At 54.7% G+C, this 26,545-nt stretch overlaps 1 protein-coding gene across 1 annotated transcript; it reads left to right on the forward strand.

Annotated features, from left to right (window-relative positions):
- Nucleotides 1-3,645: 3,645 nt before the first annotated feature.
- Mmp17 (matrix metallopeptidase 17) lies at nt 3,646-26,545 on the forward strand. Its single transcript, XM_055606071.1, has 10 exons — nt 3,646-3,683; nt 13,546-13,678; nt 13,945-14,074; nt 14,411-14,694; nt 15,268-15,444; nt 17,339-17,438; nt 20,299-20,381; nt 20,467-20,619; nt 23,273-23,530; nt 23,985-26,545. The coding sequence occupies exons 1-10, from the start codon at nt 3,681-3,683 to the stop codon at nt 24,272-24,274; spliced, it is 1,611 nt and encodes a 536-aa protein (XP_055462046.1). The 5' UTR covers nt 3,646-3,680; the 3' UTR covers nt 24,275-26,545.

Consider the following 26,545-nt stretch of genomic DNA (forward strand, 5'->3'; position numbering starts at 1 on the left):
TCCCAACACCTTACGAACGGCAGCACTAGGAGATGGTGCCCACTGTTCATTGCCGCTGGAAGCTGGTTACATCAGCTGCAAAATGTCAAGACTGCTAGTAGTTAAAGCTCAGAGCAATAAGCCTCCGAGCTGATAATGAAGAATCTTAAGTCTCTGGTATCTAAAGCCTGGAGCACTAGGGCCACCCAGCTCTGGGGAGCCATAAGCCTCCTAAGCTTTGGGAACTCCAAGGGCCAGATCTGCCAGCACTGGGACGGAATATCATGCATGATTCCTGTCAAAGCAGAGAAGGGATAGCCAACTGGGTGTTAACAATAGCACCACCAGGTTCCCACCCATGTGCGCCTGAGATGGGCAGAAGGGGACGCTGGCTCGAGTGGTGTTCTCTTAAAGGTAGAGACAGCCCCACTGTTCCCAGCACTGGGCCTGGCACTACAAGCTGCTGAGGCTGATAGTGGATATCTCTGCCCTCTGGGGATGACCCCTTCGGGAGCCAGGCAATGAAGAGAGGAGGCGCAAACAGGTGGCAGAAGGGGAATGCTGCTAGGGGCGCAAATGAGGCGCTGCTGAGTGAGCAGGGGTCAGAGAGAAGGGATGCTTTTAAGAGATAAGGCAAAAAAGCATTTGCAGAAAGATCTGAGGCAGAGGCGTTCAGTGAATCAGAAGGGAAGATCGACTCCACACAGAGCTGGTGCAAAGGTCCTGCAGCAGGAGTGTGTCTGGAGGCCAGTGGAAGAGGTCAGGGACTCTGCCGGGTGAGGGAAGCAGGTGAGAGCAAGTAGAGTAAAATCGGAACAGAGAAAGATGCCGTAGGCGGGGAGAGGAGCTTGGGTTTGGCTTCCCAAGCACATAAAAGACCTTTTGCAGGGTGTGATGTGGGCGGTGACACCTCACTCATCTTTGGAAAGGATGACTTGGCTCTGATTCAGCAGTCCGCCTGTTGGAGACCAGAGGGGAAGTAGAGACTTTGGGGAGAAGGTGCCTCAGGGCCTAGAGCAGTGGGTCTCCACCTTCCTAATGCTGAGACCCTTGAAGACACTTCCTCATGTTGTGGTGACCCCCAACCACAAAATTAGTTCATTGCTACTTCATAACTGTAATGTTGCTACTGTAAATAGAAATATCTGATATACAGGATACCTGATCTGTAACCCCCAAAGGGATCATGACCCACACGTTGAGAACCACTGGTCTAGGGCAGAGGGCCCCAGACTCACTGGCTATAAACAGCCATTGGCAGACCGCTCTCTCCCTGGTTCAAACGGGGTTCAAATCTACCCATCTTTAACTCCAAGTGGTGCCACGACCCTGGTATTGCTGTCTGTGGCCACATCACACCTCTGCCTCCAAGGTCATGTGGCCAGCCAACACTGCTGTGACTTTTCCTCTGCTCTCTTGTTTGCTTGCTTGGTGTTTTGTTAAAAAGCACTTTCAAAACTCTGTAGCCAGGTCGGCCTGGAGATCACCATCCTCCTGCCTCCCAAATGCTGGGATTTCAAACTCCCGCTACCAAGCCTCCTCTGCTTTTGTCAGAACATTTGACCGTGGGTTGAGGGTCACCTGGATGATCCCCAGTCATCTCAAGGTCTTTAACTCAATTACACCTGCAAAGACCCCGATCAAGGCCAGGCACAGGAGCCCACACCTGAAATCCCAACACTCAAGAGGCCAAGGTAGGTAGACAGAGTTCTAAACAAACAAAAAAGATGTCTGTACAGCTAAGAGCACCTCTGTAATGTCCAGTGGACATCATGCAGCGAAGCCCAGAGAGCTCATTACAGAGGAAGATGAGACCACCACCCACCCAGCTTTCTCACAAAGCTGATCTCACAAAGAGTGCCTGTGAATGCTGTTTCCTCTCTTCCAGTCTAACAGGTAAGCATAAGTCTTCTCGGTGGGGACTGAGTTCTCTTCCAATGCCATTCGATGCTAATGTCGTGTTAATATAGTAAACCTGACAGTGTCTAGAATCACCTAGGAAACAAGCCTCCCAGCACACCTGTGAGAGATTATCTAGATTAGGTTAGCCTCTGGGTACCCTTGAAGGGATTATCCAGATTAGCTTAATTGAGATAGGAAGACCTTTTTGTAACTGTGGGCTGATGTGGAGTGATACGGAGTCTGTCTTTTCCACTCCAGGGCTTTCTCACATCGAGGTCCTAAACCCTAAACTCACACACAGGCACACAAACATGCTCGCACGAGCACACACACACAAGTGTCTGTGCTGGAAAAGGTGACCCATCTCCCGTTGTCACTGCAGAGTGCTGAAGTATGTGAAGAATCTTAAGGGCTCTCAAAACCATGCAGACCCTGAAAATAGGGACCGGATAAGCCACAGCTAGGCTTTGGGGGAGGGAGCTTTGCCTGCAATTCAGGGAGCATCTCCCCTTCAGGGACATCACCTGAGCCTCAATTTCCCTGTGCAGACAACAGACTGTAATCCCAACAACACCAACAGTGGCTGCTGAGGAAGGGGCTGGGGACCCAGAAGCTAAACTGGGGGCTGGGGTGAGGGTGGGGGAACTGACCTTTGAACTCTGTCCCCGGACCCAGCCAGTTTCCAACCCATCACTCCACATTGTCACCTGCTTAGGGGTTGTTTTCTCTGGACCTCGGTTTCTTTGTGTACAAATTGGGAGCTATGGTTTCCACCTCTTAAGGCTTGTGAGAAAGAACATTTCATCTGTAAAGTGCTGAGCGGGTGCCAGATCCCAGCTAATGTGAGCTATTCATAGCTTCCCTTTCCGTCGCGACTCAGGATGAGAGAGCCTGTCCAGCCCGCCGGAAGCCTGAAGGTTCACTTCCCGCACCTCCAAACACAAATTCTCCGTCCTTACACCTGCAGCAGAAGCCAGGTGCTTCCTGGAGGACCAGGGGGAAAGGTGCTCTGTGCTCAGTACAAGGACTCAGGTGCGTTCTCGGCCTACCCACCCACCCCACGCCCCCACTCCCGCCCACCTCACCCATCCCATCCCACCTCACCCATCCCATCCCACACCCCCGCTTTCTCCTACTCTCATTCCTACCACACTAACCCCCTCCCTCCACCTCTGTTCCCTCTGCATCGGGGTGCTCACTCCCACTCGCCCCAAGACTCTGTGGCCCGCGGGCTCCCCCGTGCGCCCATCATGCGCGCTGCTGCGATCTCCAGGTCCTGAGCGACCTGAAACTAGACCTAGAGCTCTAGCAGGCGACCAGGGGGCACTTCCATAGGACCGCGGGCGACTCTAGAACACTCGCACCTCAATCCACCCGCTCCCCGCCTGGAGCAGCACTCCAGCACTCGGGGTGGGCAAACATTCCATACAGACCACCGGGTCCCTCCCGCGCTGGGGGGTGCCCCTTTAAGGAAGTGGGCGGGGTGATGTCTGATTAGCATATATTAGCATGGCCCTGCCCCGGAGGCGGGCGGGCGCGCGGCTCAGTCCCGCGGAGCGGACCTGAGCGGGCGCGGAGCCGAGCGAGGCGCAGAGCTGGCTGCTGGCGGGCGCGGGGACCCTCGCCACCCCGCCTCCGAGAGCGGGATGGGACGCCGCCAGCGGGGACCAGGGTCCCCCCGGGGACCTGGCCCTCCACGCACCGGGCCCGGGCTGCCGCCGCTGCTGCTGGCGCTGGCGCTGGCGGCCCACGGGGGCTGCGCAGCGCCCGCTCCCCGCGCGGAGGACCTCAACCTCGGGATGGTGAGTGTGCGGCGCGGGACCCGGGGAGCCTGAGGGCCGAGTCCGCGGGCGTTCCCGGGGTGCAAGCGAGAAGAGAGACTCTCCCTTGGTCCTCGCAGAGAGGTGCGGGGGGGGACCCATTTCCAAGGCAGAGAAACTGAGGCTGGGGCTCGGTCTGAGCGGGGCGCGCGGGTCCAGGAGGACGCGGGTCCTTTTCCCGCTCTGTGCGACTGTGCGCGGCCGCCGCGGGCGCCCCGGGGAGGTGGTCGCCCAGCTGAAGCCGAGTCCCTGGTTAAGAGCGGCTCCACAGAGACCTCTGGCGGGGTGGCCGGCGTCACAGACGCCCGGAGCGGTGCGCCCCGCGAGCTCCGCGGCCGGAGTGGGAGGTCAGGGGCGCGCGCCCCGGGTCGGGGACGCGCATGTAGGCGCCCGCAAAACCTGGGCTTGCCGAGTTTGCCCCGCTGACGACGTCGGGAGAGCCTCCTACACGGCGTGAGCGGCTCGACCCCCCTCCTCCCTCCTCCCCGGGAACGCTCGGCCTTGTCCCGCCGGTGCGGGCGACAACCTCTGCCTTGTCGAGCCCGCTGCCGTCCCCATCCCGCCAACTCCCCCTGCCGGGGCTGGGCTGGCCACCCCTGCCTGGGGGCCCCGCTCCGGCTTCTCCCCACCTCTCGTCTACCCTCCTGACCCAAGTCGGCTGGAAACCCGCAGGAGCCCCGGAAGGTTTCCGTGAGACTTTATGGCTCCGCAGGCCCGCGAAGCCCTCTGCAAAGGCACACGACGGGTGTAGAGCCCGCTTTCGAGGAGGCCCCAGCCTGGGCGCCCTTGATCCTCTGAGAGACGGAGACCTGGCCAGGGGCGGCTTCCTGACTGGCACAAGCCAGCCAGTCTCCTAATCCGGTCCTGGCAGGGTCTGCTCTGTTGTCAGTGGGGACCCTTCTGAACCCTTAGGTCTAGGCAAGGTGTCATGGAGGTTTCATGCTAGAGGAGACACCCGGGGCGCGGACAACCCCCTGTTCGGCAAGACTTGCCTCTGGAGCTAAGGGAGAGGCTGCTGACTCCCGCTCCCCCGGCATCTGAGGTGGCAGCGGCCCCATGCTTTCTCTGCCCACTTGCAGACGTCTGGTGGCCTCCGGGGTGGCCTCCTCCCATCCCAGCGGCCTCTAAAATAGCGGTTCTTCACACTCCTGCTTCTAGGCTTTCATAGCTGCCCCCCCCCCCCCCCATGCCATGAGCACTGGGACATCCAGTCCCAGTTCTGGATGGGTGACAATAGAGCCCAGATCCCCTCTTTCTTTTGGCTCTCAGGGTGTCTCAAAGGGGGCTGGTGAGGGGAGAGGGGACGCCGAGGTAGAGTCGGGGCGGGGGCGCTCCTGTCCGTGCAAGTTCTCGATCAGGCCCAGTGCACTTAGGAAGTTTTGCAGCAGCAGGATCTCGGGGTGGGGGGAGGGCTGCCCCCCCCCCCCCCCCCCCGGCACCTGTGGGCCTCATCCTACTTTTCCCCTATGCTCCTGAGTTCCTGAGCACCCCAGGATCACCAGCCCACCCGCACCCTGAAGATCTCGCTGAGCAGGGCGCGTGACTTAGCCTTGGGAGAGGCAGCAGAACCCTGTCTTTCAGTCCTGGGCAAAGCGGCAAGATGCAGCAGGCAGCCCCCTGCCCAGGACAATACCCTCCCGGGTGTGGGAACCGGGTCCGGCCTGCCTCTCCTGTGGTGGTGGTGGTGGGCGCCCTCTGGTGGCCCTCTAGGGGCTGGCACCTGAGAGCGTGGGGTGCAGGGGCACTGAGCAGCCAAAGATGGGCGGGCTTTGGGTGGGAGCTTTCCGATGCCCCTCAGACCGCCCTCTGCGGGCTGTTGAGTGAATTCAGGTCTGGATGCCTCTGAGGAGAAGGGCGCCTTTGTGTTTGTGATTAGCCGCTGCCAGACAGCGCTGCACCCACGGCTGGGCTAACCGGGAGGGGCTAACGTCTGGGAATAGAGCCTAGAAGAGGCCCCAGGCCCCCTGGAAGGACACCCAGGATGTGGTTCCCCACAGCCTAGCGGGCCCTGTTTTGTCACTCCGTTTCTTTGAGTGGTTAATGCCCCACAGCAAAGTGTGCCACCCCAGGGAAGGTTCTGGAGAGTGGTGTCCCGGCGGCCCTTGCAGTGTCCAGCTGGGTAGCCATGGGGAAGTGGACAGTTCCACACAGGCAGATCAGGCTCCAGCGCTCACACCTTGCGGTTTTCACTCACAGCCTGCCTTGGAGAACGTTTCATCCACCGCCTGGCTCCGCGGGTTCTTGCCGTCACCCCCCCCCTCATATTTCATTCACAAATGTCATATCACTCAGCCAGGCCTGGCTCCCTCGTGGATGCTGTGGATCTGGCGGCCTGTGGCTGCGAGGGGTCTGCTTGAGAGCCCCCTTCATGCTGGCAGCTAAGCAACCGATCCCGGGAAGTTTCTACTCTGATGTTTCCTCCCGCTGCTGAGTCTCTTCCGCTGCTGGCCCCGCACAGCAGGGCAGGTGCAGAGCCCCGTACTGAATATGCCCACAACTGCGGGCTAGCTGCTGGGACTAAGGATGGCCAGGATAAGCAGAGACCTTGGGAGGGGGGCCAGTGATGACAGGTGGAAGCAGGGACATGGAGTGCAGACTTTGCTGGTGTGTGCCCCTCTTAAAGCCTAAATCACCCTCCTGTGCCCACCTCAGTTCCCACAGCTGCCTGCATCCTGCTGAGCCCGCTCAGGAATTCCCCTAATGCCCATAGCTGTGCTCCGGGAACTACAGTTGCTCCGTGTAGATCCAAACCAAGATGGCCGGGTGGTTAAGCAGAAGTGGATCCATACCTGCTGATACAGCTGCAGGGAAACTGAGGCAGGAGGATGGTATAGGCTAGCATGGGTTAGAGAGTGAGACTGTCTTAGAAAGTGGAAAGAGGGGTTAGAGATGTCATTCAGTCGCTTGCCTAGCATGTACGGAGCACTGGCTGCCAGCCCCAGCCCCACCAAAACAAACCAAAAAAAAACAGGCATGGTGGCACACACGTGTGATCCCAGCACTGGGACGCAGAGGGCAGAGGATAAAGTCCTATTTAAGGTCATTTTCTTAAGGTCATCTTTGGCTAGAGAGCAAGTTCAAGGCCAGCCTGAGCAACATGACACATCTTTTTTAGAAAAGGACCAATGCTGGGCATGGTGGTGTATGCAGCTTTAACTCTGTAATCCTAGCACTCAGGAGGAAGGGTTCAAGACCAGCCTGGTCTACATAGGGAGTTCCAGGGCTACCTAGTGAGATACTGTCTCAAGAAAACAGAAAGAAGATGAGACTGTGCATCAGTTTCCGGTGGTCTTAGTTCAGCCGTTCTCAACCTGTGTGTGGGTCTAGACGCCTTTGGGGGCCGACTGACCCTTTCACAGGGGTCATACATCACATACCCTGACCATCAGAGAATGACATCGCTAGACATAACAGTAGCAGAATCACAGCTATGAAGTGACAACAAAAATAATTTTACGGCTGGGGTCACCACAGTGTGAGGAACTGTATTAAAGGGTGGCAGCGTTAGGAAGGTTGAGACCCACTGTCTTAGCCACTGCTGTGACCACAGCAACTTAGAAACGAAAGCGTTTAACTGAGCATGGTTCCCGAGGGTAGAGTTCACGATGGCAGGTGAAGCAGTGGCTGCAGGGGCGACTGAGAGCTCCCATCTCAGGTGGCAAAGAACACACTGTCAGAGGCAGTTCTTTGACAAAGTCGGGCTCCCAGTGGCACACCTCCTAATCCTCTCCAAACAGTACTGCCAAATGAGCCTGTGGGGGGGAGGTCACTTTAATCCAAACCACAGCATAGGTCCTTTGCCTAACTAGTGACAGGCCCTGGGTTCTTTCCTAGCACACACACGCACATGTGCATGTACCAAAAGAGTAGGAAACAGGTCTTGATGCCCACTGCTTTGTGCTCTGCTTCGGTTTGAGACAAGGTCTCACTGCATAGCCATTGCCATCCTGGAACTCACAGAGGTCTGCCTGCCCCTGCCCCATGAGTGCTACCATTAAAGGAGTGTGCCACCACACTTGGCCTCTCTGTGGCTATCTAATGTGGAGCCCTTTTCCCCAGACCTGGGCTGGGTCCCAAGCTGCTGGTTACCTGCTCTGTGACCCAGCAGATCATAGGGCCTCAGTGTTCTTTCCTGTCAAATGGGCCTGCAGGAGCAGGCTGTACCTAGGGAGGGGAAGCTGGAAAAGTTCAGGAGGCTTACAGGGTGTTCTCCAGTAAGGACACCGCTGGGGGCCTCCCAGGGCGTGTTAGATGCCTGTGGCCCTAACTGTACCGTAAAACTTGCAGTAACACTTGGCCCTGGATCCGCATAGGGGCCGGTGCTGGCACATGAAGGATAAGACAGTAAAGATGGGATGGCTATGTGGTAGGCACGCAGCCTGCATCCCCTCATAGCTCCAAGTCCCACTCTGTCCCTGTCCCCAGACCCTTCACTCCTAATGTCCACCTCCTTCCCAGGCTCTAGCGCCTAGCTATTTCCTGCATCAAACCTTCACACCTGCTCTTCTCACCACACATGCTCTTCCCGGGGCTTACCTGGACAGCCCCTCGTCTACCCAGAGCAACTTCGTGGAGTGTCCTTCTAAGTGTCCCCTCTTCCCGTCCCTCCCCTCCCTTGCAGTAGTCATAGGATAAGCCCGGAAGCCAGACAGCTCTAGCCCCAGCTCTGCGCTCACGTGCTGTGTAAAATGGAGGAACGGTAGCGCACATCAGGTCAACTTGCAGTGACTTACAGAATGCCCACCTTTCACAAAGAAGAGCACAGGGAAAACAAACAGCGCCCACCACCCTCCACGCACCCCGGGGGTCTTGTGGAGCTTCCTCGGGCCTGCAAGTAGGAAGTATTCAGTGGCCCCTCGCTCAAGATCCCTGGAGTGGCCGTCATCAGGACCAGAGCGGCCCGAGACACTGTGCTTAGGCTTCCTTCATCCTCCCCTCCATACTGCCCACTTCTGGGCAGATCTGCCCTGCTCTACCTAGCAGCCCTCACGCAGTCAGGAATACCCAGGCATGGGAATCATTCCAGCTGCTTGCTAGGACCAGTCTTTATAAAAGGGCTGGAGATCTTTATTTGGGGGCTGGAGAGAGGTTCACTCGGTAAAGTGCTTCCCACGCAAGCATGAGGACCTGAGTTCAACCTCCCCCCACCCAGAACCCATGATCGCAAAGCTGGTCACGGGGCAAGCAAGATGGCCCGATAGTTAAGAGCCTGTATGGAAGATCCAAGTTTGGTTCCCAGTTGATTCCCAATACCTACAGCGGGTGCCTCACGACTGCCTGTAATTCTGTCTCCAGGTGACCAGATGCCTCTGGCCTCCTTGGACACCTGCATTCACAAGTATCTACACATAAACACATTAACAAATATTTTTTAGCTGGGTGTGGTGGCACACGCCTGTAATCCCAGCACTCAAGGAGACAGAGGTAGACAGATCTCTGTGGGTTTGAGGCTAGCCTGGTCTACAAAGCAATTCCAGGACAGCCAAGACTACACAGAAAAACCCTGTCTCAAAAAGGCTATAAATATATATAATGTTGATATTCATATTAATATTTATTAATATATACAAATATATTTAAATATATACATATATTTTAAGCGTGGCATGGTGGAACATACTTGTAATCCTGATACTGGGGAGGCAGAAATGGGAGATCCTGGAGCTTGCTGGCCATACAGACTCTTTGGTGAACTCCAGGCCAATGAGAGACCCCGTCTCAAAGGAACTAGGCAGTGTTCCTGAGGGTTGCACCGGAAATTGTCCTCTGGCCTCCCCACGCATACATACTCAGTAGTAAGCACATGAGTCATACATGCTATGTGCCATGTAACTGGACAGGTTACCCAGCTCATCTGGGCCTCCGTTTCCTCCCCTGTAACTGGGGTCCCACTGGTGTTGCCCTTACAAGGGCCTGAGGGGCTTGATGGAAAGAAGATAGTGTGAGGAGGGGGTGGCCAAAGGTGGCGCTGCCCATGATCGGTAGCACCTAGAGTTATTTACATATCATATGAATTATATCAAGAGCTGGCCCTGCTCCTGACACTGGTTGGAAGGACAAGAGCCTGGATTCAGCTTCTGGGCCTCAGTTTCCCTACCTGTGAGATGGGGCTGCTGACATCTGCTTGCCTCCAGCTGCTGGGTGCAGTTGGAGAGGGGTGAGGGGTGGCTGTGAGCTTTACAGTATAGCCCGGGTGCCAGGCAAGGTCTGCAGGCTCCTGGGGCCACAGATGGCACCTAACCAAGGCTTCGGGCAGAGCTGCCCAGGTTCTAAGACACAGTTGGGTAAGTCCTCACAGGGGCTTGGGCAGCGGCTGTGCTCTATAAATTTGCTAAAATCATCTGAAGGATTTTAACACTGTATATATTATGCCTTGTTAGGGCTGTAAAAAGATACACATTGTGTCAAATGGTGATAAACGCAACAGCAAGATGGGAAAGAGGAGGGGCCAGCACTGACTGACTTCTGTGTGGGAATCCCACACTACCTGGGCAGCCTCAGTACTGGTCTGCAGTAATGGTCCAGTTCTCTGACAGGGCTGGGAGGAAGCGGTATCCAGCCTTGGGGTGGGACTCCCCTTCTCCTGGCCCCACCCCTCCCCAGTGGCCTTCTGGAAGGTTCACCCTGAGCCTCACAGCACCCGCCTGCTGCCGCCTCCGTTGCCCTGGAGACAGCGGTCTGTCTCCGTGGCGACAGTGGAAGGAGGACCAGGCAGGCAAGCAGGAAGCCTGAGGCCCAGGACTGGGTGTGTGGTCCCTGCTCTATAGGTATTCAGAAGAAGGGAGAGAAAGCGAGGAGGACCTACCTCTAGCTACCCTACCTGCAGACAGCGAGGTGGGGAGGGGCTTATACCCCAGCTGGCTCAGAGCGGGTGGGTTGGGGTGATAAGGGACTCACTGGTTGCTAGCTGCAAGGTGCCGGTCAAGGCGCCTCTTTTGTAAAAGTCTTGTCCTCTATCTAGGTGGCTTTTGTCAGCCTAGGCAGCCCCAAGTCCCCTTAGGCGGCCCATTCTCCTCACTTGACATTTATCAGCCACTATTCCCAGATGATAATGTGAAGCTCTGAGTGTTTGGGGTTCACCCGCCTGGAGAGGGATGAGCTGGCCGCCCGAGGCTCCCACACCCTCACACCTGATGTATGAATGGTGGCTTTCTCTGGTGTGTCCACCTGAGGCCAGCGCTGGCAGTCACGCACCGCCCCAAGCCAAAGCCCACTGTAGTCAGCCCCTCCTAGGACTGGGGCTGTGAGAAAGGTCTTGGCTGGATACAGGGAAGGGGCTGCCAGAATTCTGAGGGCTGAGCTCGCTCTTGATGGAGGCAGCGCCTCTGAGAATGCAGGTGCCATGCTGCCAATCCCCAATTGATAGTCTTCAGTAGACAAGCATCAACTGCCATCCAGCTTAGAGGAAGAGGGGTGACCCTCCCCTCATACCCTCTGTTCCCTCACCCACTCATGTGCACTCCTGGAAGAGGGACCCATTCTTCCCAAGGTGTTCTGCGTATGGGATGAGGAAACTCCAGCAGTGCTTCCTGCAGGAGGAAACAGTAGCCATGAAGCCCTGTGTCGCTGGCTTGAGCCTGTGAGCTTCGAAGGGAGTTTTGAAAACATGTGGTGTGTGTGTGTGTGTGTGTGTGTGTGTGTGTGTGTGTGTGTGTGTGTGTGTTTATGTGTGAAAATAACCAAAATGTTAAAAATAGTTTTGAAGCTGGGCATGATGACACATACCTTTAATCCAGCATTCCGGGAGGCAGAGGCAGGCAGATCTCTGAGACCAACCTGGTCTACAAAGCAAGTCCAGGACAGCCAAGGCTACACAAAGAAACCCTGTTTAGTTTTATGAGAGGAAATGTCAAAACAGGGTCTCATCGAAGCTGGCCCTAAACAGAATCTAAAATGGGGCAGTAGACAGATCCGGGCTGCACCCAGGGACATGGCTCCCACTTCTAGTCTACTTTGGGGAACGTTGCCCTGCCCTTCAGTCTTAGAAGCAGGTCTCTGCCATCCCCACACATCCTGACAGCTTCCCACTAGGCTGCAGGGAAGGCTGGGGTGGGGTGGATTTTGAAAGAGAAGCCCCAGCAAGGATATGTTTTCTGGAGAGGGGACCTGGAGGGCACCCTGCATGCAAACTACATCATCCAGGCTGAACCTCCTAGCCGGCATAGCTAGCCCCGATTGTGGCCCCGAGGGAAAGCTGAAGGCCAGTTCTCAAGACATCAACTGGGCTCCCAAACAACATCCACCATAGCAGCAACCAGCCAGAAGACATAGCCTGGGTAGCAGCCTCAGGATAGGATCCTCAGGCCAGGGAAGGGCATGGATGGGTTGATTTTCTTTAAATGTCCATCAAAAAAGAAGTAGGTTATTGGGTGTGTTGCCATATAACTTTAATGCCAGTACTGGGGAGGCAGAGACAGGAGGATCTCTACGAGTTCAGAACCAGCCTGGTCTACATATCAAGTTCCAGGCCAACCAGGGTGACATGGTGAGACACTGTCTCAAAAAAAAAAAAGGTGGGTGAGCTCCTGGACTCATGGCTCAATGGTTGAGAGCACTTGTTCCTATTGCAGAGGACCTGGGTTCAATTCCCAGTAGCCACATGGGGGTTCAAAGCCACCCATAGCTCCAGTCCTGGGGATCTGATGGCATCTTCTGACCTCTGTGGGCAGCAAGCATGCATGTGGCTACATATCTCACTCAAAGTAAAATACACCATTCTAACTTAGAATAACTTAAAAACGAAAGAGTACTTTTTGCTCTTGCAGAAGACCCTAGTCGGGCTCCCAGCACCCACGCTGGGCAGTTCACAACCACCTGTTAATTTCAGCTCCAAGGTGCTTCTAGCCTCTGAAGTATATTCATATACATTCATATGCATTCATATACAGAGACACACACGACCACATAATTAAACTTTGTTTGTAATTTTTTTTTAAGTCAGTGTCTTTCTGTGTAGCCCTGGCTATCCTGGAACTGTGTGTGTGTGTGTGTGTAGACTAAGCTGGCTTCTAACTTTCAGGGATTTATCTGCCTCTGCCTCCCAAATGCTAGAATTAAAGGTATGCACCACCACAGCTGGGAAATTTAAAATTAAAAAAAAAAAAAAAAAAAGATAAGGAGAGTGCTTGCCTAACATACACAGAGCCCTGGATTCAATCCCTAGCACGATAATCCCAGCCCTTGGGCAGTGGGAGCAGGAGCATCAGAAGTTCAAGGTCATTTTTGGCTACAAGGTGAGTTTGAAGCCAGACTAGACTACGTGAGATCCTGTCTCAAAAGAGGGGTAGCTGGTTGGGGATGGGGGGTGCGGTAGACACATTTAACCCCAGCACTTGGAAGAAAGAAGCAGACTGATCTCTGGGATCTTAAGCGCAACCTGATGTACACAGCCAGCCAAGACTCTACAGTAAAACCCTGCTTCAAAGTGTGTGTGTTTAGATGAGATGGAAGGAAATTAGTCTGCAGGGTTGGGCCCCTTGTTTGTGCCCTTCTTGAAAAGGAGGGTGGTTTTGACTCAGAGTACCCTGCTTGACACAACCTTTGGGTAAGCAGGAGCCAGCTAGATGTGTGCCTCAAGCAGGGTGATTGGCACAATCTTGCGGTGCATGTGGACTCTAGCGCCATCTGGTGGTTGCCGGCAAACATTGGTCCATCACGCGCTCACCCACATCTCAGGCATCATGTTTATCAACTGCTTATAACTAGATTTAAAGACAGGGGTGTGGGGCTAGGGGTGGCCAGGGTTCAGGAGGCATTTTCCCCAGCAACGTCCAAGAGCTTGGGCAGCTCTTCCTCAGGTCGCTCTACCCTAATAACTTCTCACTCCATTCGTTCTGTGTCTCAGGAGTGGCTGAGCAGGTTCGGCTACCTGCCACCTGCAGACCCGGCAACAGGGCAGCTCCAGAAGCAAGAGGAGCTTTCCAAGGCCATTACCGCCATGCAGCAGTTTGGCGGCCTGGAGACCACCGGCATCCTGGGTTAGTTCTCTGGGAGGCACCGAGAGGCTTCTTGGTTCCATCAGAGCTGCACTAGCCTTGGTCAGACCCACCCTGGCTCCTCAGGACCCCACAATTAGCCCTTGAGGACTCAGACTGGCCAGAGCCATGAACTTGAATGTAGCCTTAACCTGGTGGGGAGAGCTGGGTTTGAGCACACCTGGCCTTTAAGCCATTGGCCCTGAGGGAAGTAGAGTCACTGGGGAAGTAGAGTCAGGCCTGCCTGCTGACCTGTGTCCACTGTACAGATGAGGCCACTCTGGCCCTGATGAAGACCCCTCGCTGCTCTCTCCCGGACCTGCCTCCTGGGGCCCAAGCAAGAAAGAAGAGACTGACTCCGCCACCAACCAAATGGAGCAAGAGGAACCTTTCTTGGAGGTTTGTGGCCGGGGCGGGGGGGGGGAATCCCCAGGGTAGTGTCTCTCTGTCCCTCTGCCATCCCTGAGGCCAGACCAGTTCAGAGAGGATCCTACCAGTGTGTAGACCGTGGCCGGAGTGTGGGCCAGACACTGAAATACAGCCTGTCCAGGCCATGTGGAAAGCTGTCATTTGCTTATGATCTTTGGCCGCATCTGCATTCATCTCCTGAGGATTAGGATTAGAACAAGGCAGGCGAAGGGGGACACTCATGCCAAGGAGGGGGTAACACCACCTCAGTGGGAGGTCCAGAGAGGCCTCAGGGACAGCTGGCCTCCACTCTGACCCTGACCCTAGGGTCCGGACATTCCCACGGGACTCACCCCTGGGCCGGGATACTGTGCGCGCACTCATGTACTACGCCCTCAAAGTCTGGAGTGACATCACACCCTTGAACTTCCACGAGGTAGCGGGCAACACTGCTGACATCCAGATCGACTTCTCCAAGGCTGACCACAATGACGACTACCCCTTTGATGGCCCCGGGGGCACCGTAGCCCATGCATTCTTCCCTGGTGATCACCACACGGCGGGAGACACCCACTTTGACGATGATGAGGCATGGACCTTCCGCTCCTCAGGTAGGCAGGGGCTGGTCCTGAGTATGGGGAAACCCTGGGCCTGGGCAGCCCCTGTGGGTCCTGAAAACACCACAGTAACGCCCTGAAAACCTATAAAAGATAGCTGCAGCTGTGGCCCCCAGAATGAGTCCCCACTCAGGCATAAACAATTCAACCCTACCCCTGAAACCTGTTGGGCCATTCTCATGATACTGATCCACCAAGTGTCTGCAGTCAGCTTGGCAAACCTAGCTAGTCCCCTGCCCAGTGCACAGGAGCCCAGGCCTCTTATGTGGGATCTGCATTTGAGCCTAGAAAACCCTGCCAATCATGGGACATCTATGGCCTGGCACTACTACTACTACTAGCTTCCATACCATGAAAGTATAAGAGGCCCCTGGGAAACCCCTTCCAGCCCCACAGGGCCTCTGTAGGAGCCCAGCATGGTCTTAGCAGACCTGCAGCACTCAGGTGTCTAGCTGGAGCCCCCAGCACAGCTAGGATGCAGACAGGCCCTGACCATCTCTGTGGTCAGCCCCATCACAAGCGAGGGAGTCCTGTCGTCCTGTGCTCATGCTGCTTCTGTGTCTTCAGATGCCCAAGGGATGGACCTATTTGCAGTGGCTGTCCATGAGTTTGGTCACGCCATTGGCCTGAGTCATGTTGCTGCCCCAAGCTCCATCATGCAGCCGTACTACCAGGGCCCCGTGGGTGACCCACTGCGCTATGGGCTTCCCTACGAGGACAGGGTGCGTGTCTGGCAGTTGTATGGTGAGTGTCCCCAAAGCTTTGTATGGACTGCATGGAGGGTAGGGCTGGGAACAAACGCCCCAGGTTGCTGGAAGCTCTGCTCGTGTCTGTGACCTCTTAGTCTAGATTTCTGTGGGCACTTGTCTGCTGGGAGTGGCACAGAGGGGAGAGGAGAGGCGCCCTGGGCGTGAGACACAGGACTGCCCTCTAGTGCTGATTCTCCCTAGTGCTTAGAGTCCTGGAGATCTCACATCTGTCCCTCAAAGGTTTGAAGGGTCTTGGAAGCAGTAAAAGTGGACCCAGGCCTACAAAGCACTGGGCATGTGCTAAATTAACCATCTAATCATGGAACTAAAGGAAGAGCAATAGCCATGGGGTGAGCCCGGGTCAGACAGCTTCTCCTGGATAGCTCATGAGAATGAGAGAATATCCCTACAGGAGTGTGGCGATATCCCTAGAGGATCAAAGGCCAGACCGTTTGCCCAGAGTAGCCTACAGGACCAAGAGGCAGGTAGATCTATGGCAGTGAGAGGCAGGCAGCTTGCCTAGAATAGTCCCACCAGAGTACAAACAGCCAAAACCGGAACAGAGCTGGCTCGGCACTGCTCCCAAGACACAGCAGGAAGTAAGTAGAAGCGTCTCTGTCCCAGCGCCCATCTGGAAGATGATTCCCTGGGAGGAAGTGATGTTTGCTTTACAGAAACACCATCCTGCCCCCGTAGAGCCACCCTGCCCCCAGCCTCGCCCTGCACCTCTCCAACCTTGCTGTTCCCTGTTGTCCGCTCCACTCTGCGTCCCTGTCTGAGTAGGGGTTTTGTTGTTTTTGTTTTGTCTTTTATGGTGATGGTGTTTTCGTTTGTTTTTGCAGGTTTCTTTCTTTTTATTTTAATTTAATGTGTGTGTGTGTGTGCGTGCCAGAACATATGAATGTGCACCACATGCATGCCTGTGCATACAGAGGTCAGGAGAGGGCACTGGGTCCTCTAGAACTAGAGACACAGGCAGTTTGTGAGCCACTGAGTGGATGCTGGGAACTTAATCCAGGTCCTTTGCCAGAGTAGCAACCATCTGTATCCATTGAGCTACCTCCCCAGCCTTGTGGGTTTTTTGTTTGTTTGTTTGTTTGTTTGTTTGTTTTTTAATGTGTGTAAATTTCTTTCCTGCATGTTCGTATGTGCACCACATGCAGACCTGGTACTGATGGATGCCAGAAGAGGGCATTGGATCCCCCGGAAGTGGAGTAAACAGACAGTTGTGAGCTCTGGGAACTGCACCCAGGTCCTCTGCAAAAGCAGCCAGTGCTCTTAAGAGCTGAGCCATCCCTCCAGCCCTTACGCATTGCTTCTAATGCAGCAAACTACCTCCCCAACCTCCCCCTCTCTCCAGTCACAGAGCTCTTCAAGCACCACCCTCTCTGGGTCTAAAACACTCACTATGCTGAACTGGGCCTGGAAGAGCTTTCTCTAAGGATTGCCCCTTGAGGAACGAGGCCTTCTGTAGCTGGTGGTCCCCACCCCCACCTCAAGTGTGTGTGGTCGAGGTTTCTCCCTCACAGCAGTCAGACTCAGTTCCTTCCCATGACTAAATGAGCCCAGCGCCAGGTGACGTCCCTGTCAGGCTCTGGTGACCAGTGCTGTGGACATTGGTGTAGACTTCTTGCGGATCACTTGGCTTCCGTCTTTCAGGGGTGTCCATGCAGGAGTGTGTGCTGAGGGACACTGAGGCACTGGACAAGCTCTTCAGGCCATAGCATAGTTCACAGGCTTGGTGGACTGCCCTTCCTCAACAGCCATCCAGCTGAGTGGGCAAAGCGGGGCACCTGCCAGTCTCTCAGCCCAGCCTCTATGCCCAGGGCCCTCGGAGACGCTCGTGAGACTAGGGCCCTGGGTTTAACGCAGTCTTTCTGTCTCCACAGGTGTGCGGGAGTCCGTGTCCCCTACTGCCCAGCTAGATACCCCAGAGCCTGAGGAACCGCCCTTCCTGCCAGAGCCCCCCAACAATCGGTCTGACATCCTGTAAGTCGTGTCCTTGGCCAGCCTGTCCTTGTCCAGTGCTGCCCCTTCTGGGCACATAGTAGCCACTGTAGCCCAGGATTTTAAGGAAGTCACTGATGTAGGTCCTGACAGGGCCTAAGGGACATTCTTCTCTTAAACTTCCCAATAGGTGATGGGGGAGGGGAAAGGAGCTGTTAACCCGAGAGCTACAGTGAACCTCAAATAGCCTGGTTCACTAAGCCTGGGACCTTGATGACTAAGAGATCTTGCAACCCAGTGGCTGGTCTGACACCCATTCGTTTGGGGTATGGAAGACTCAGCATTTCGTGTTAGCATCAGTCCCTCTTCAGAGCTGACTCAGGGCTAGATCAGGCAATCCTGTGTCCCCATTCCATTTTGCCCTCTCTCTCTATCCCTGCTCCCTTCGAGTACATTCACGCCCTGTCCCTGTGGCTTGGGCTCTCAGGACAGTACTGGGTTCCTAAGTAGACGGACTGTGTTGAGAGTCACTCAGCCTGTCCCTTCTCCTCCCTGACCCCACACTGCCCCTGCTGTGCCCACACATTTAGGCTTTTGGTTTTGGTTTCTGTGATGGTCGGCGCTACTCTTGCCTTAGCTGTACGTCAGGAACTGCCGTTGCAATCAAAGTACTGTTCTGCTGGTTCTGGGTTTTTTCTTTTGTTTTGGGGGGATAAAGTCTTGGCCTATATCGCAGGCTGACCTTGAACTCCTCCAATTTTTCTGACTCAGCCTCCAGGTGCTGGGATTGTGGGCATGAGCCAATAAGTTTAGCCCACCATTATTTTGTATCTGTGGAAGGTGTGTGTTTGCGTGCATGCGTTTCTTGTATTGGAGATCCTTGTGCATATAAGGCAACTGTACTGATCTACACCCCAAACTCTGTGTTGTTTTGTTGGTACTTTTTGTTTGGTTTTGTTGTTGTTGTTTGGGTTTTTTGTTTGTTTGGTTGGTTGGATTTTGTTTTTGTGGTTTTGGTTTTTTTTTTTGGTTTTGTTTTGTTTTTTTTTTTTTTTTTGGTTTGGTTTGGTTTTTTGAGACAGGGTTTCCCTGTGTAGCCTTGACTGTCCTGGACCCTTTTGTAGACCAGGCTAGCCTCAAACTCAGCTGGTGGCCTACCTCTGCCTCCTGAGTGCCAGGTTTAAAGGCTTGCACCACCACACCCAGCAAAATCCCACTTATTTAAAGACTGGGTAACACTAGGGACAGGGCCTCAGAGGTACATGCCCTGAGAGTCATTTTTCTCCTATCAACCCTTCCACCCGGCTCGGTAGGGGGTACGTGTGTGTGACCCCTGCCAAAGGGCTCTGCACCATGACCAAGCATGTTACCATGCATGTGCACACTGCTTGCTGTCTGTGGCCCTGCAGGGAGCTTCCTGGGAAGGCCCTCTGCAGCAGACCCCCAGGGCTGGCCGCCTCTCAGCAAATGAACCACACAGTCTCCATCAGTGTACAGTGTGCTGCCGCTGACACTGGCTCACCCACGGCTCTGCTCTCAGGCCCCTTGGTATGGGGCAGTGTCTGGGGCCCCGTGCTTGCACAGTTCGTTCTGTGGGAGACAGGACCCACTCAGTCTCTGGAGTATGACACTGGATCTTCCGTCTACAGTTACACCAGTGAACACTCACACCTCAGCCCTACCCACTGGGAAACGGAGGTGTTCTTATTTCCTGTCTGCTATTTTAAGGATTTTTAAAATGATGTATTTCTGTGTGGATATGCGAGTTCAGAAGCCAGGGGGCGCTAGAGTTACAGGCTGTTCTGAGCCACCAGATGTGGGTGCTGGAAACTGACCTCTGCCGGAGTAGAAAATGTTTGTTTGCTTGTTTTGAGACAGCTGGTTTCAGTCCTGGCTCTCCTAGAGCTCATTCTGTAGACCAGGCTGGCCTCAAACTCACAGAAATCTGCCTGCCTTTGCCTCCCGAGTGCTGGGATTAAAGGTGTTGTGCAACTATGCTCAGTTTTCAGAAGATAATGTTCAGCACTGAGCCATATCTCTAGCTCCTTTCATTCTATTTCAGACAAGGTCTTACTGTGGAGCCCAGTGTCGAATGACTGTCTAGGGGGTTATAGAAACATCTCTTCACAGGGCTCCCACAAAAGACCGACGAGAGGATTCTGGTCTAGCCTACTGAACCAGTGAGTTTTCAGGGGCTACTCAGAGGAACATGGTGAGGGCTGCTCTTCAGAGTATGTGTGACGCAAAAACTGCTGTATTACTGAAAAGCCCACCCCAGCTGCGTCCTTAGAGCTTCTGTGTGACTGGCAGGTAGTTCAGCCAATTGGAGATTCTCCTCCTTCCCCTCTCCTTTGCCTCCCCCCAGCATTGTTATATAACCTTAAAAGGGGCCCTGTGATCTTTGTTAAGTTTCAGGAACTTCATGAGACTTGGGAATTTTGCTTCCCTTCTAAATAATAAGGACCATTCCTCCTGGGAATGTTTTGAGTGTTTTTCATTCCCAGGCAATTGCAACTCAACACCCAAGCTGACCAGGAAATGGTGATCTTCCTGTCTCAACCTCCAGAATGTAATATATGCATGCTGTGGTTACAAACCTGATTTAAGCTCACATTCTTTGCTTTTGTTCTTTAGCCATCATTATTGGCTTGTTGGGTGTTGTCTGGTGTTTTGAGCCAGTCCCATATAGACTAGGCTAGCCCCAGGATCATGGTGTAGCTTAGAGGCTAGTTGGGCCCTCACTCTAATTCACCTTGCTTGCCTAGTGGGTACTGCTTGCCATGTGGACACAGGTTGTTGTGGGTTCTTCCAGGATGCCCACCCCCATGATTCTGGCAGAAGTAGAGCAGATGCTTGGGTTGGGTTCTCTGCCTCTCTGCCCATCTCACATTCTGCCCTGCAGGCCTCGGAAGGACGTGCCTCACAGGTGCACTGCCCATTTTGATGCCGTGGCCCAGATCCGTGGCGAAGCATTCTTCTTCAAAGGTAACACTGGGGTCCTGTGGAAGGAAGGAAGGATTCCCCACAGCCACAGCAGGCTCCTGCAGCTGACTTCCCTTTCCTCACCCAGGCAAGTACTTCTGGAGGTTGACCAGGGACCGGCATTTGGTGTCACTGCAGCCGGCTCAAATGCATCGCTTCTGGCGGGGCCTGCCACTGCACCTGGACAGTGTGGACGCTGTGTATGAACGTACCAGTGACCACAAGATCGTCTTCTTCAAAGGTGAGTGAAGCGTGCCCTGGCTTCCCTCCTTGCTGTGTGACCTGCCTCAGCCTCCCTGGCATCCCTGCCGACCTTGGCTGTAACCTTGCACACTGGTCTGAGAGAGCAGCTGTGCTCTTTGGATGTGTGTATTGAGGCCTACTGTCGACTCATCCTGTAGGGGCTGCTGCAGACACACACAAGCAAAAGAGAAAGACATCTGTGGCAGCAGGTGGACATCTGAGGAGGGAGTGTATTCGAAGAAGCATTAGAGGTGATGAGGGAGAGCAAACTAAGGCAGGCAGGGCCTATCTAGGGACTTGCCATTGAGCAAAAGCCCAGGGACAGAGTCCAGGCCAGGTTCACAGCCAGTGTGAAGACAGAAACAGCCCCTCTGAGTGCAGAACTAAGAGCAGCCGCTGGGCCCTTAAAGAGGCCATGAAATGCAAGGTGGATTCGAGGCCACAGCCCCTAGCAGCAGCCTCTGCCTAGGTCACCTCATCCTGTTCCCAAGTCTGAAGGACAGCTTCTAGCCTTCACTGCTGGACTTGGGCAGGATGTATCTCTTATACCCATATCTGTCCTATAGAAAGGGGAAAGGGACCAGGGCTAGGAAGGTAACATGTTCCTATAATCCCAGCACTCAGAAAGCTGAAGCAGGAGGATCGTCACAAATTCCCAGCCAGCCTGGGTAACATTCTGAGACTGTCTCTCAAAAATCGGGGCCAGGGGGCTAAGGCTATCAATTTGATTAAAATATTTGCTCAGAGCCAGGTGGAGGTGGAACACGCCTTTAATCCCAACACCCAAGGAGACAGAGGCAGGTGGACCTCGTGAGTTCGAGGCCAATCAGGGCTACACAGAGAAATCCCGTCCTTGACAAGAAAATTGCTTAACGTGCATAAAGCCCAGGGTTTGCACCTCTGCACTGCATGTTGCAGCTGTGTTAATCCCAACACTTGGGAATTAGAGGCAGGAGGACCATCAATTCTCTATCGTCCTTGGCCACACAGCAAGTTGGAAGCCAGCCTTAGTTACAAAGGAGGAAGCTAGAGAGGGTAGGGGGCACTATGAGGTGAGAGCCTCCTGGGCCCCATGCACAGGTAGAAATGGAATTCTTCCTGTCCTGGCTATGGACAGGAACTTGGGATTGATGTAAGCAAGGCGTCAGTGCCTCTCCATCTGAAGTGGTTGGTACCAGCCCTGGTCATCCTCCCAGGTCAGGTCTCTGTGAGGGCACCGGGCTGCCACGCTGGCACAGGCTCACATATTTGTTACTTGACTCTATGCTGTGACAAAAGCAGTGTAAGGAAGGAGGCTTTATTTTGGCTCACAGTTGGAAGGCATCCAGTCAGTCACGTCAGGGAAGGTGGGAGGATGAGACGGCTGGTTACATTGCATCCTCAGTCAGGGAAGATGCTGGTGCTCAGCCCTCTTTCTCCCTTTTATTCAGTCTGCAATGCCGGCCCATGGGACGGTGCTGCCCACATTTTAGGTAGGTCTTCACACCTCAGCCCGGTCTAAAATATTCCTCCCAGGCCTGACCAGAGGCTTGAGTCTGTATACTCTCAATGTTAACTATTGAGCTGCCTTTTCCCCTCAAGACAGAGTCTCACTGTGTAGCTGTGGCTAGCCTAGAATTCAGTGTGTATCCACAGGTTGGCCAGTTTTTCCTCTAGGATTTTCACTGTTGAGATTGAACCCCAACACCAGTTGTTCCTAAGCATCAGCCCCTGAGCCAATGATGCCACAGCACAGTGATATGCATCTTCATCTATAGATACCCACTTCTATGTCACCAGGGTCCCAACCGGAACAATCTCTCGGGCCTTCAGTATCTACCACCTGAGGCTTCAACCCTCATGTGCCCGTGGACTATCATCTACGGTGTCCTGACCCATACTGTTTGGTAGTGGTCACTGGTGTCCCGGATGATGTAAACACAGGTTTCTTCATTATGTTCCCACCTCCACCATGTAGTTATCAGGAAGCCCTGGAAATAGTAAAAAAGCAACTAAGCCTCTTGCCCTGGGTCCCCTGGATAGAGCCTGTCTGGTCCCCTGGTGCTACCTTGTATTCAATGTCTTAGTTTCAGTGTCTCACAGAGATCACCTGTGATCCAGCCTTGGACTCAATGCCATCTGCCATAAGATGGTCACACCAGGCTTGGGGATGTGGCTCAGTTGGTAGCTCGCCTGCTTAGGCATGGGTTCAATCCCTAGAACCTCATAAACAAGGTATGGAGGCACATGCCTTTAGTCCAAGAAGTCAGGTGATGGAAGCAGGAGGATCAGAAGTCCAAGGTCATCCTTGAGCTACATAGTGAATTTGAGACCAGCGTGATCCACATGAGACCCTGTCTCAAAAAGGGGGAGGGAATGTTCCTACCCTCACATGTTATATTGACGGAGCAGGGGAAAGGGGAACAGGTGTCTTAGTTCTCTGTTTCTAAGGGGCTGCCAGAATAGGACCCGATTCTTAAACACTGGTTACCTGAGTGAACGCACACCAAGCATACAGCAGGTACTCAGTAAATGACAACACGTCTCCTCCTCAAAGTGGTGATAATGGGGTTACGGCCGTGTACTGCCACCTGGGTAAAAGATGGGGGACGTTAAGAAAAGTCAAGACTGGAGCCTTTGCCACAGCCCATGGCTCTTTCTCTCGCCACCAGGAGACAGATACTGGGTGTTTAAGGACAACAACGTAGAGGAAGGGTACCCGCGACCCGTCTCCGACTTCAGCCTCCCACCAGGTGGCATCGATGCTGTCTTCTCCTGGGCCCACAATGATAGGACTTATTTCTTTAAGGACCAGCTGTACTGGCGCTACGATGACCACACACGGCGCATGGACCCTGGCTACCCTGCCCAGGGCCCCCTGTGGAGGGGTGTCCCCAGCGTGCTGGATGACGCCATGCGCTGGTCTGATGGTGAGCACCATACAGGGGACAGTGCTCCTTGTCTGTAGATGGGGATCATGATGGGTTGGGGGATGGGGTTCCCTGAACCACTGTATACCCCTTAGCTGTCTGGGAGTTCTGAGGGGTTCAGGGCCTCGCCTCTCAGGCTTTGCACACTGACCTCCTGCTTTTCATTCCCCAGACACACTGGACTTCCAGCCCTTATACATTTTCCTCAGAGTGCCCCTAGCCTCCTCCCATTGCTAAAACCAGATGCACATGGAATAAATGCCGGGTAAACGCTGGCAAAGATGACTGGAGGTTAACAGTCCATTCCTGTGTCCCACGGTCATCTCCAACTGCCCACGTCAGGTCCATGCTTCTGACAGGTCCAGACAGGACATCTTAGACAGGCTAAGTCCCCCTCCCCCAGCACCCCCCTGTGACTGAGACACCAGCTCAGCCTTCCTCCTCCCCTATCCAGGTGCATCCTACTTCTTCCGAGGCCAGGAGTACTGGAAAGTGCTGGATGGCGAGCTGGAGGCAGCACCCGGGTACCCACAGTCCACAGCCCGGGACTGGCTGGTATGTGGTGAGCCGCTGGCAGATGCAGAGGATGTAGGGACCGGACCCCAGGGCCGCAGCGGGGCACAGGATGGCTTGGCAGTATGCTCCTGCACTTCGGACGCACACAAGTCTGCGCTGCCATCTCTGCTGCTGCTGCCGCCCCTGCTGTGGGGCCTGTGGACCTCAGTCTCCACCAAGGCATCCTGAGGGCAGTGCTGGCCTCACGGATCAAGGAGCCAAGGAGGGCAGGGACAGACACACTGGCCAGTAGGCAGCGGGACTGGTGCTCCAAGCATCCGGTCCTCCTGTCCTTCCTTTCTCTCGCTGAACCCAGGGGTGCTGTGCCCTCTGCTGGAGCGGCCTCAGCTGGGACAGCGGGGTTTGTCCGTGCACCCTTCCCACCTGGAGCGGCCATCGGCAGTGCTCCTTCCCTCTTCTGCGCACCATGCTGCTTCATCGCACCTTACTGGGCTGCCCAAGCCCAGCTGTCACAACCCCGGGATGCCTTGTCTACACCTGAGCAGCTCTGACGTCTGCATGTGGGCTGATGGGGACAACGGGAGGTCCTCGTGGTGTTCATAGGGGCCACTGTGCCTGTTTCATGAGTGAGAGAGTCGACGCCCCAATGGGGGAACATGGTGGGAAAAGGGAACCTACCAGGAGTCTCACCCGCTGCCATTTGCAGTAGCCTGCGTCGTATCGGCTGCTACAGAGGAGCAGTCGGGATCTGCCTGCAGGCACACAGATGCTGGCCAGGGGCCTTGCTCCAACCATCCCGCGCACAGCCAACTCTCTCCTCATCCTAGACAGGCTAGAAGTGGAGGCTGTATCCTGTTATCTCCCTCCTTGTGGCCAGGAGAGAAGTTTGGGTCTCCTGGAATGCTGTGGCTTGGGAGTGGGGTGCCTATAGAGACATCTCTCATCTGCCAGCACCCATTGCTTCAGCAAGATGCCTCATACAGTTCTGGACTAAGACCTTGCCGCCTAGACTCACAGCTGTCCCCTCTGCAGCTGTGGATGGGGGTTCACTTAGAGAAGAAGGGCGGTTGGGTGAGCACAGGGTGACAGGGAAGGGCAGCTGCAGGGATAATGGTATCAGGGTCTTCCGGAGCCATGAGAGTGTTACCACCTGCCCTGCCCTGACCACCTGACTTGGAGATATAGGGCCATGGGAGAACTGCTGCTCTGAGAGACAGACCCTCATGGTCCAGAAAGGGCCTCTGTGGTAGAACCCAAGATGGGAGTGTTCAGCTCCAGGGAGGAACCACCACATTCAAAAGTTCTGGGATGGAGTGGGCCTGAGGTTCGGATGTAGAGAAAGCAGTTTCTGTCATTGGACACATGCTGAAAGTTAATGCTCTCACACACACCCCACCCCTCCCACAACTGGCCCAGTCCCGTCTCAGGTAAGAAAGACCTCTCCACACCCCAGGCCACACTTCATATATACATGGCACTGCTGCCACCCCTTCCCAGGCCAGGCTTGAGTGCTGTCAGGATGGAGTGAACGGCCAGCCAGGCCTGGGCTTCCCCCTTCCCGGCCCATGCCACAGCCACCTGTCACACTGGACAGGCCAGGGTATGGGGGAGTCTGAGGTTTCCCTGTCACGAAAGCCACCCCTCTCTGCACCTGTATCAAAGCACGTTCCTTTGAGGCCCCACGCTGTCCACCAGCCTGCAGGACACAGCCGTCCTGTACAGTAGCAGGGAGGGTCCTGAGAGTCTTTGTCACAGCACTGAAAGCCAGGCCTGCAGGCTCGAGCTCTCTGATGCTGGTGTCTCACTCATTTTAAAACCCAAACTCTTAATAAAATTTTTCTACACTGGATAGGTGACAGGTCGGCGGTGGAGCACTTGGCTAGCGTACACGAGGCGCTGGGTTTGAGTTCCAGTACAACCTCCCCTGCCCCCTCTAAAATCCTCTGTATTCTGGCCTTGAGTGAGATGGTCAATGAGCACAAAGTTCTCTGGACAGCCCTCCCATGCCCACCTGCCTCCCTCCTTGCTGCAGCCAGTGGTCTCTCAGGGGGAGTGGGTGGGGGAGGTAGGTGCCAATGCCCTGCTCCCACCAGGCTGTGCTCTGCTGGGTCTCTGTGTCTTACGGTATGCTGTACCTCCCTGTGCAGAGGTTTCGGAAATGAAACAAGAGCGTCTGCCCCCAGGTTGTTGGATACGATGCAGACTCTGGGAGCAGCCCGTGTTTCCCAGGACTTGACCCCTCCTGAGGGCGTGCTCTCCAGAAAACCTGGGGACTACCAGGCCACCAAATTTTCTCCGTGTGTCCTCATCACATACTCTCCAGAAAAGCAGGCAACTAAGTGCCATGATCCCCTCCTACCCAGGTGCTGCCACCCGGTCTCGCCTGCCCCTGACCAACCTACCTAGACATTCTGGGGCCTAACCAGCTCTTGTCCTGCAGCAGCAGCCGGCCTGCTGCCACATGGCATTCTTTTCTAGACAAATTGTGCTAAACACAAA

This window comes from Psammomys obesus, unplaced genomic scaffold (genome assembly GCF_907164565.1).
Source record: "Psammomys obesus unplaced genomic scaffold, mPsaObe1.curated_primary_1811, whole genome shotgun sequence".
Taxonomy (NCBI): Eukaryota; Metazoa; Chordata; class Mammalia; order Rodentia; family Muridae; genus Psammomys; species Psammomys obesus.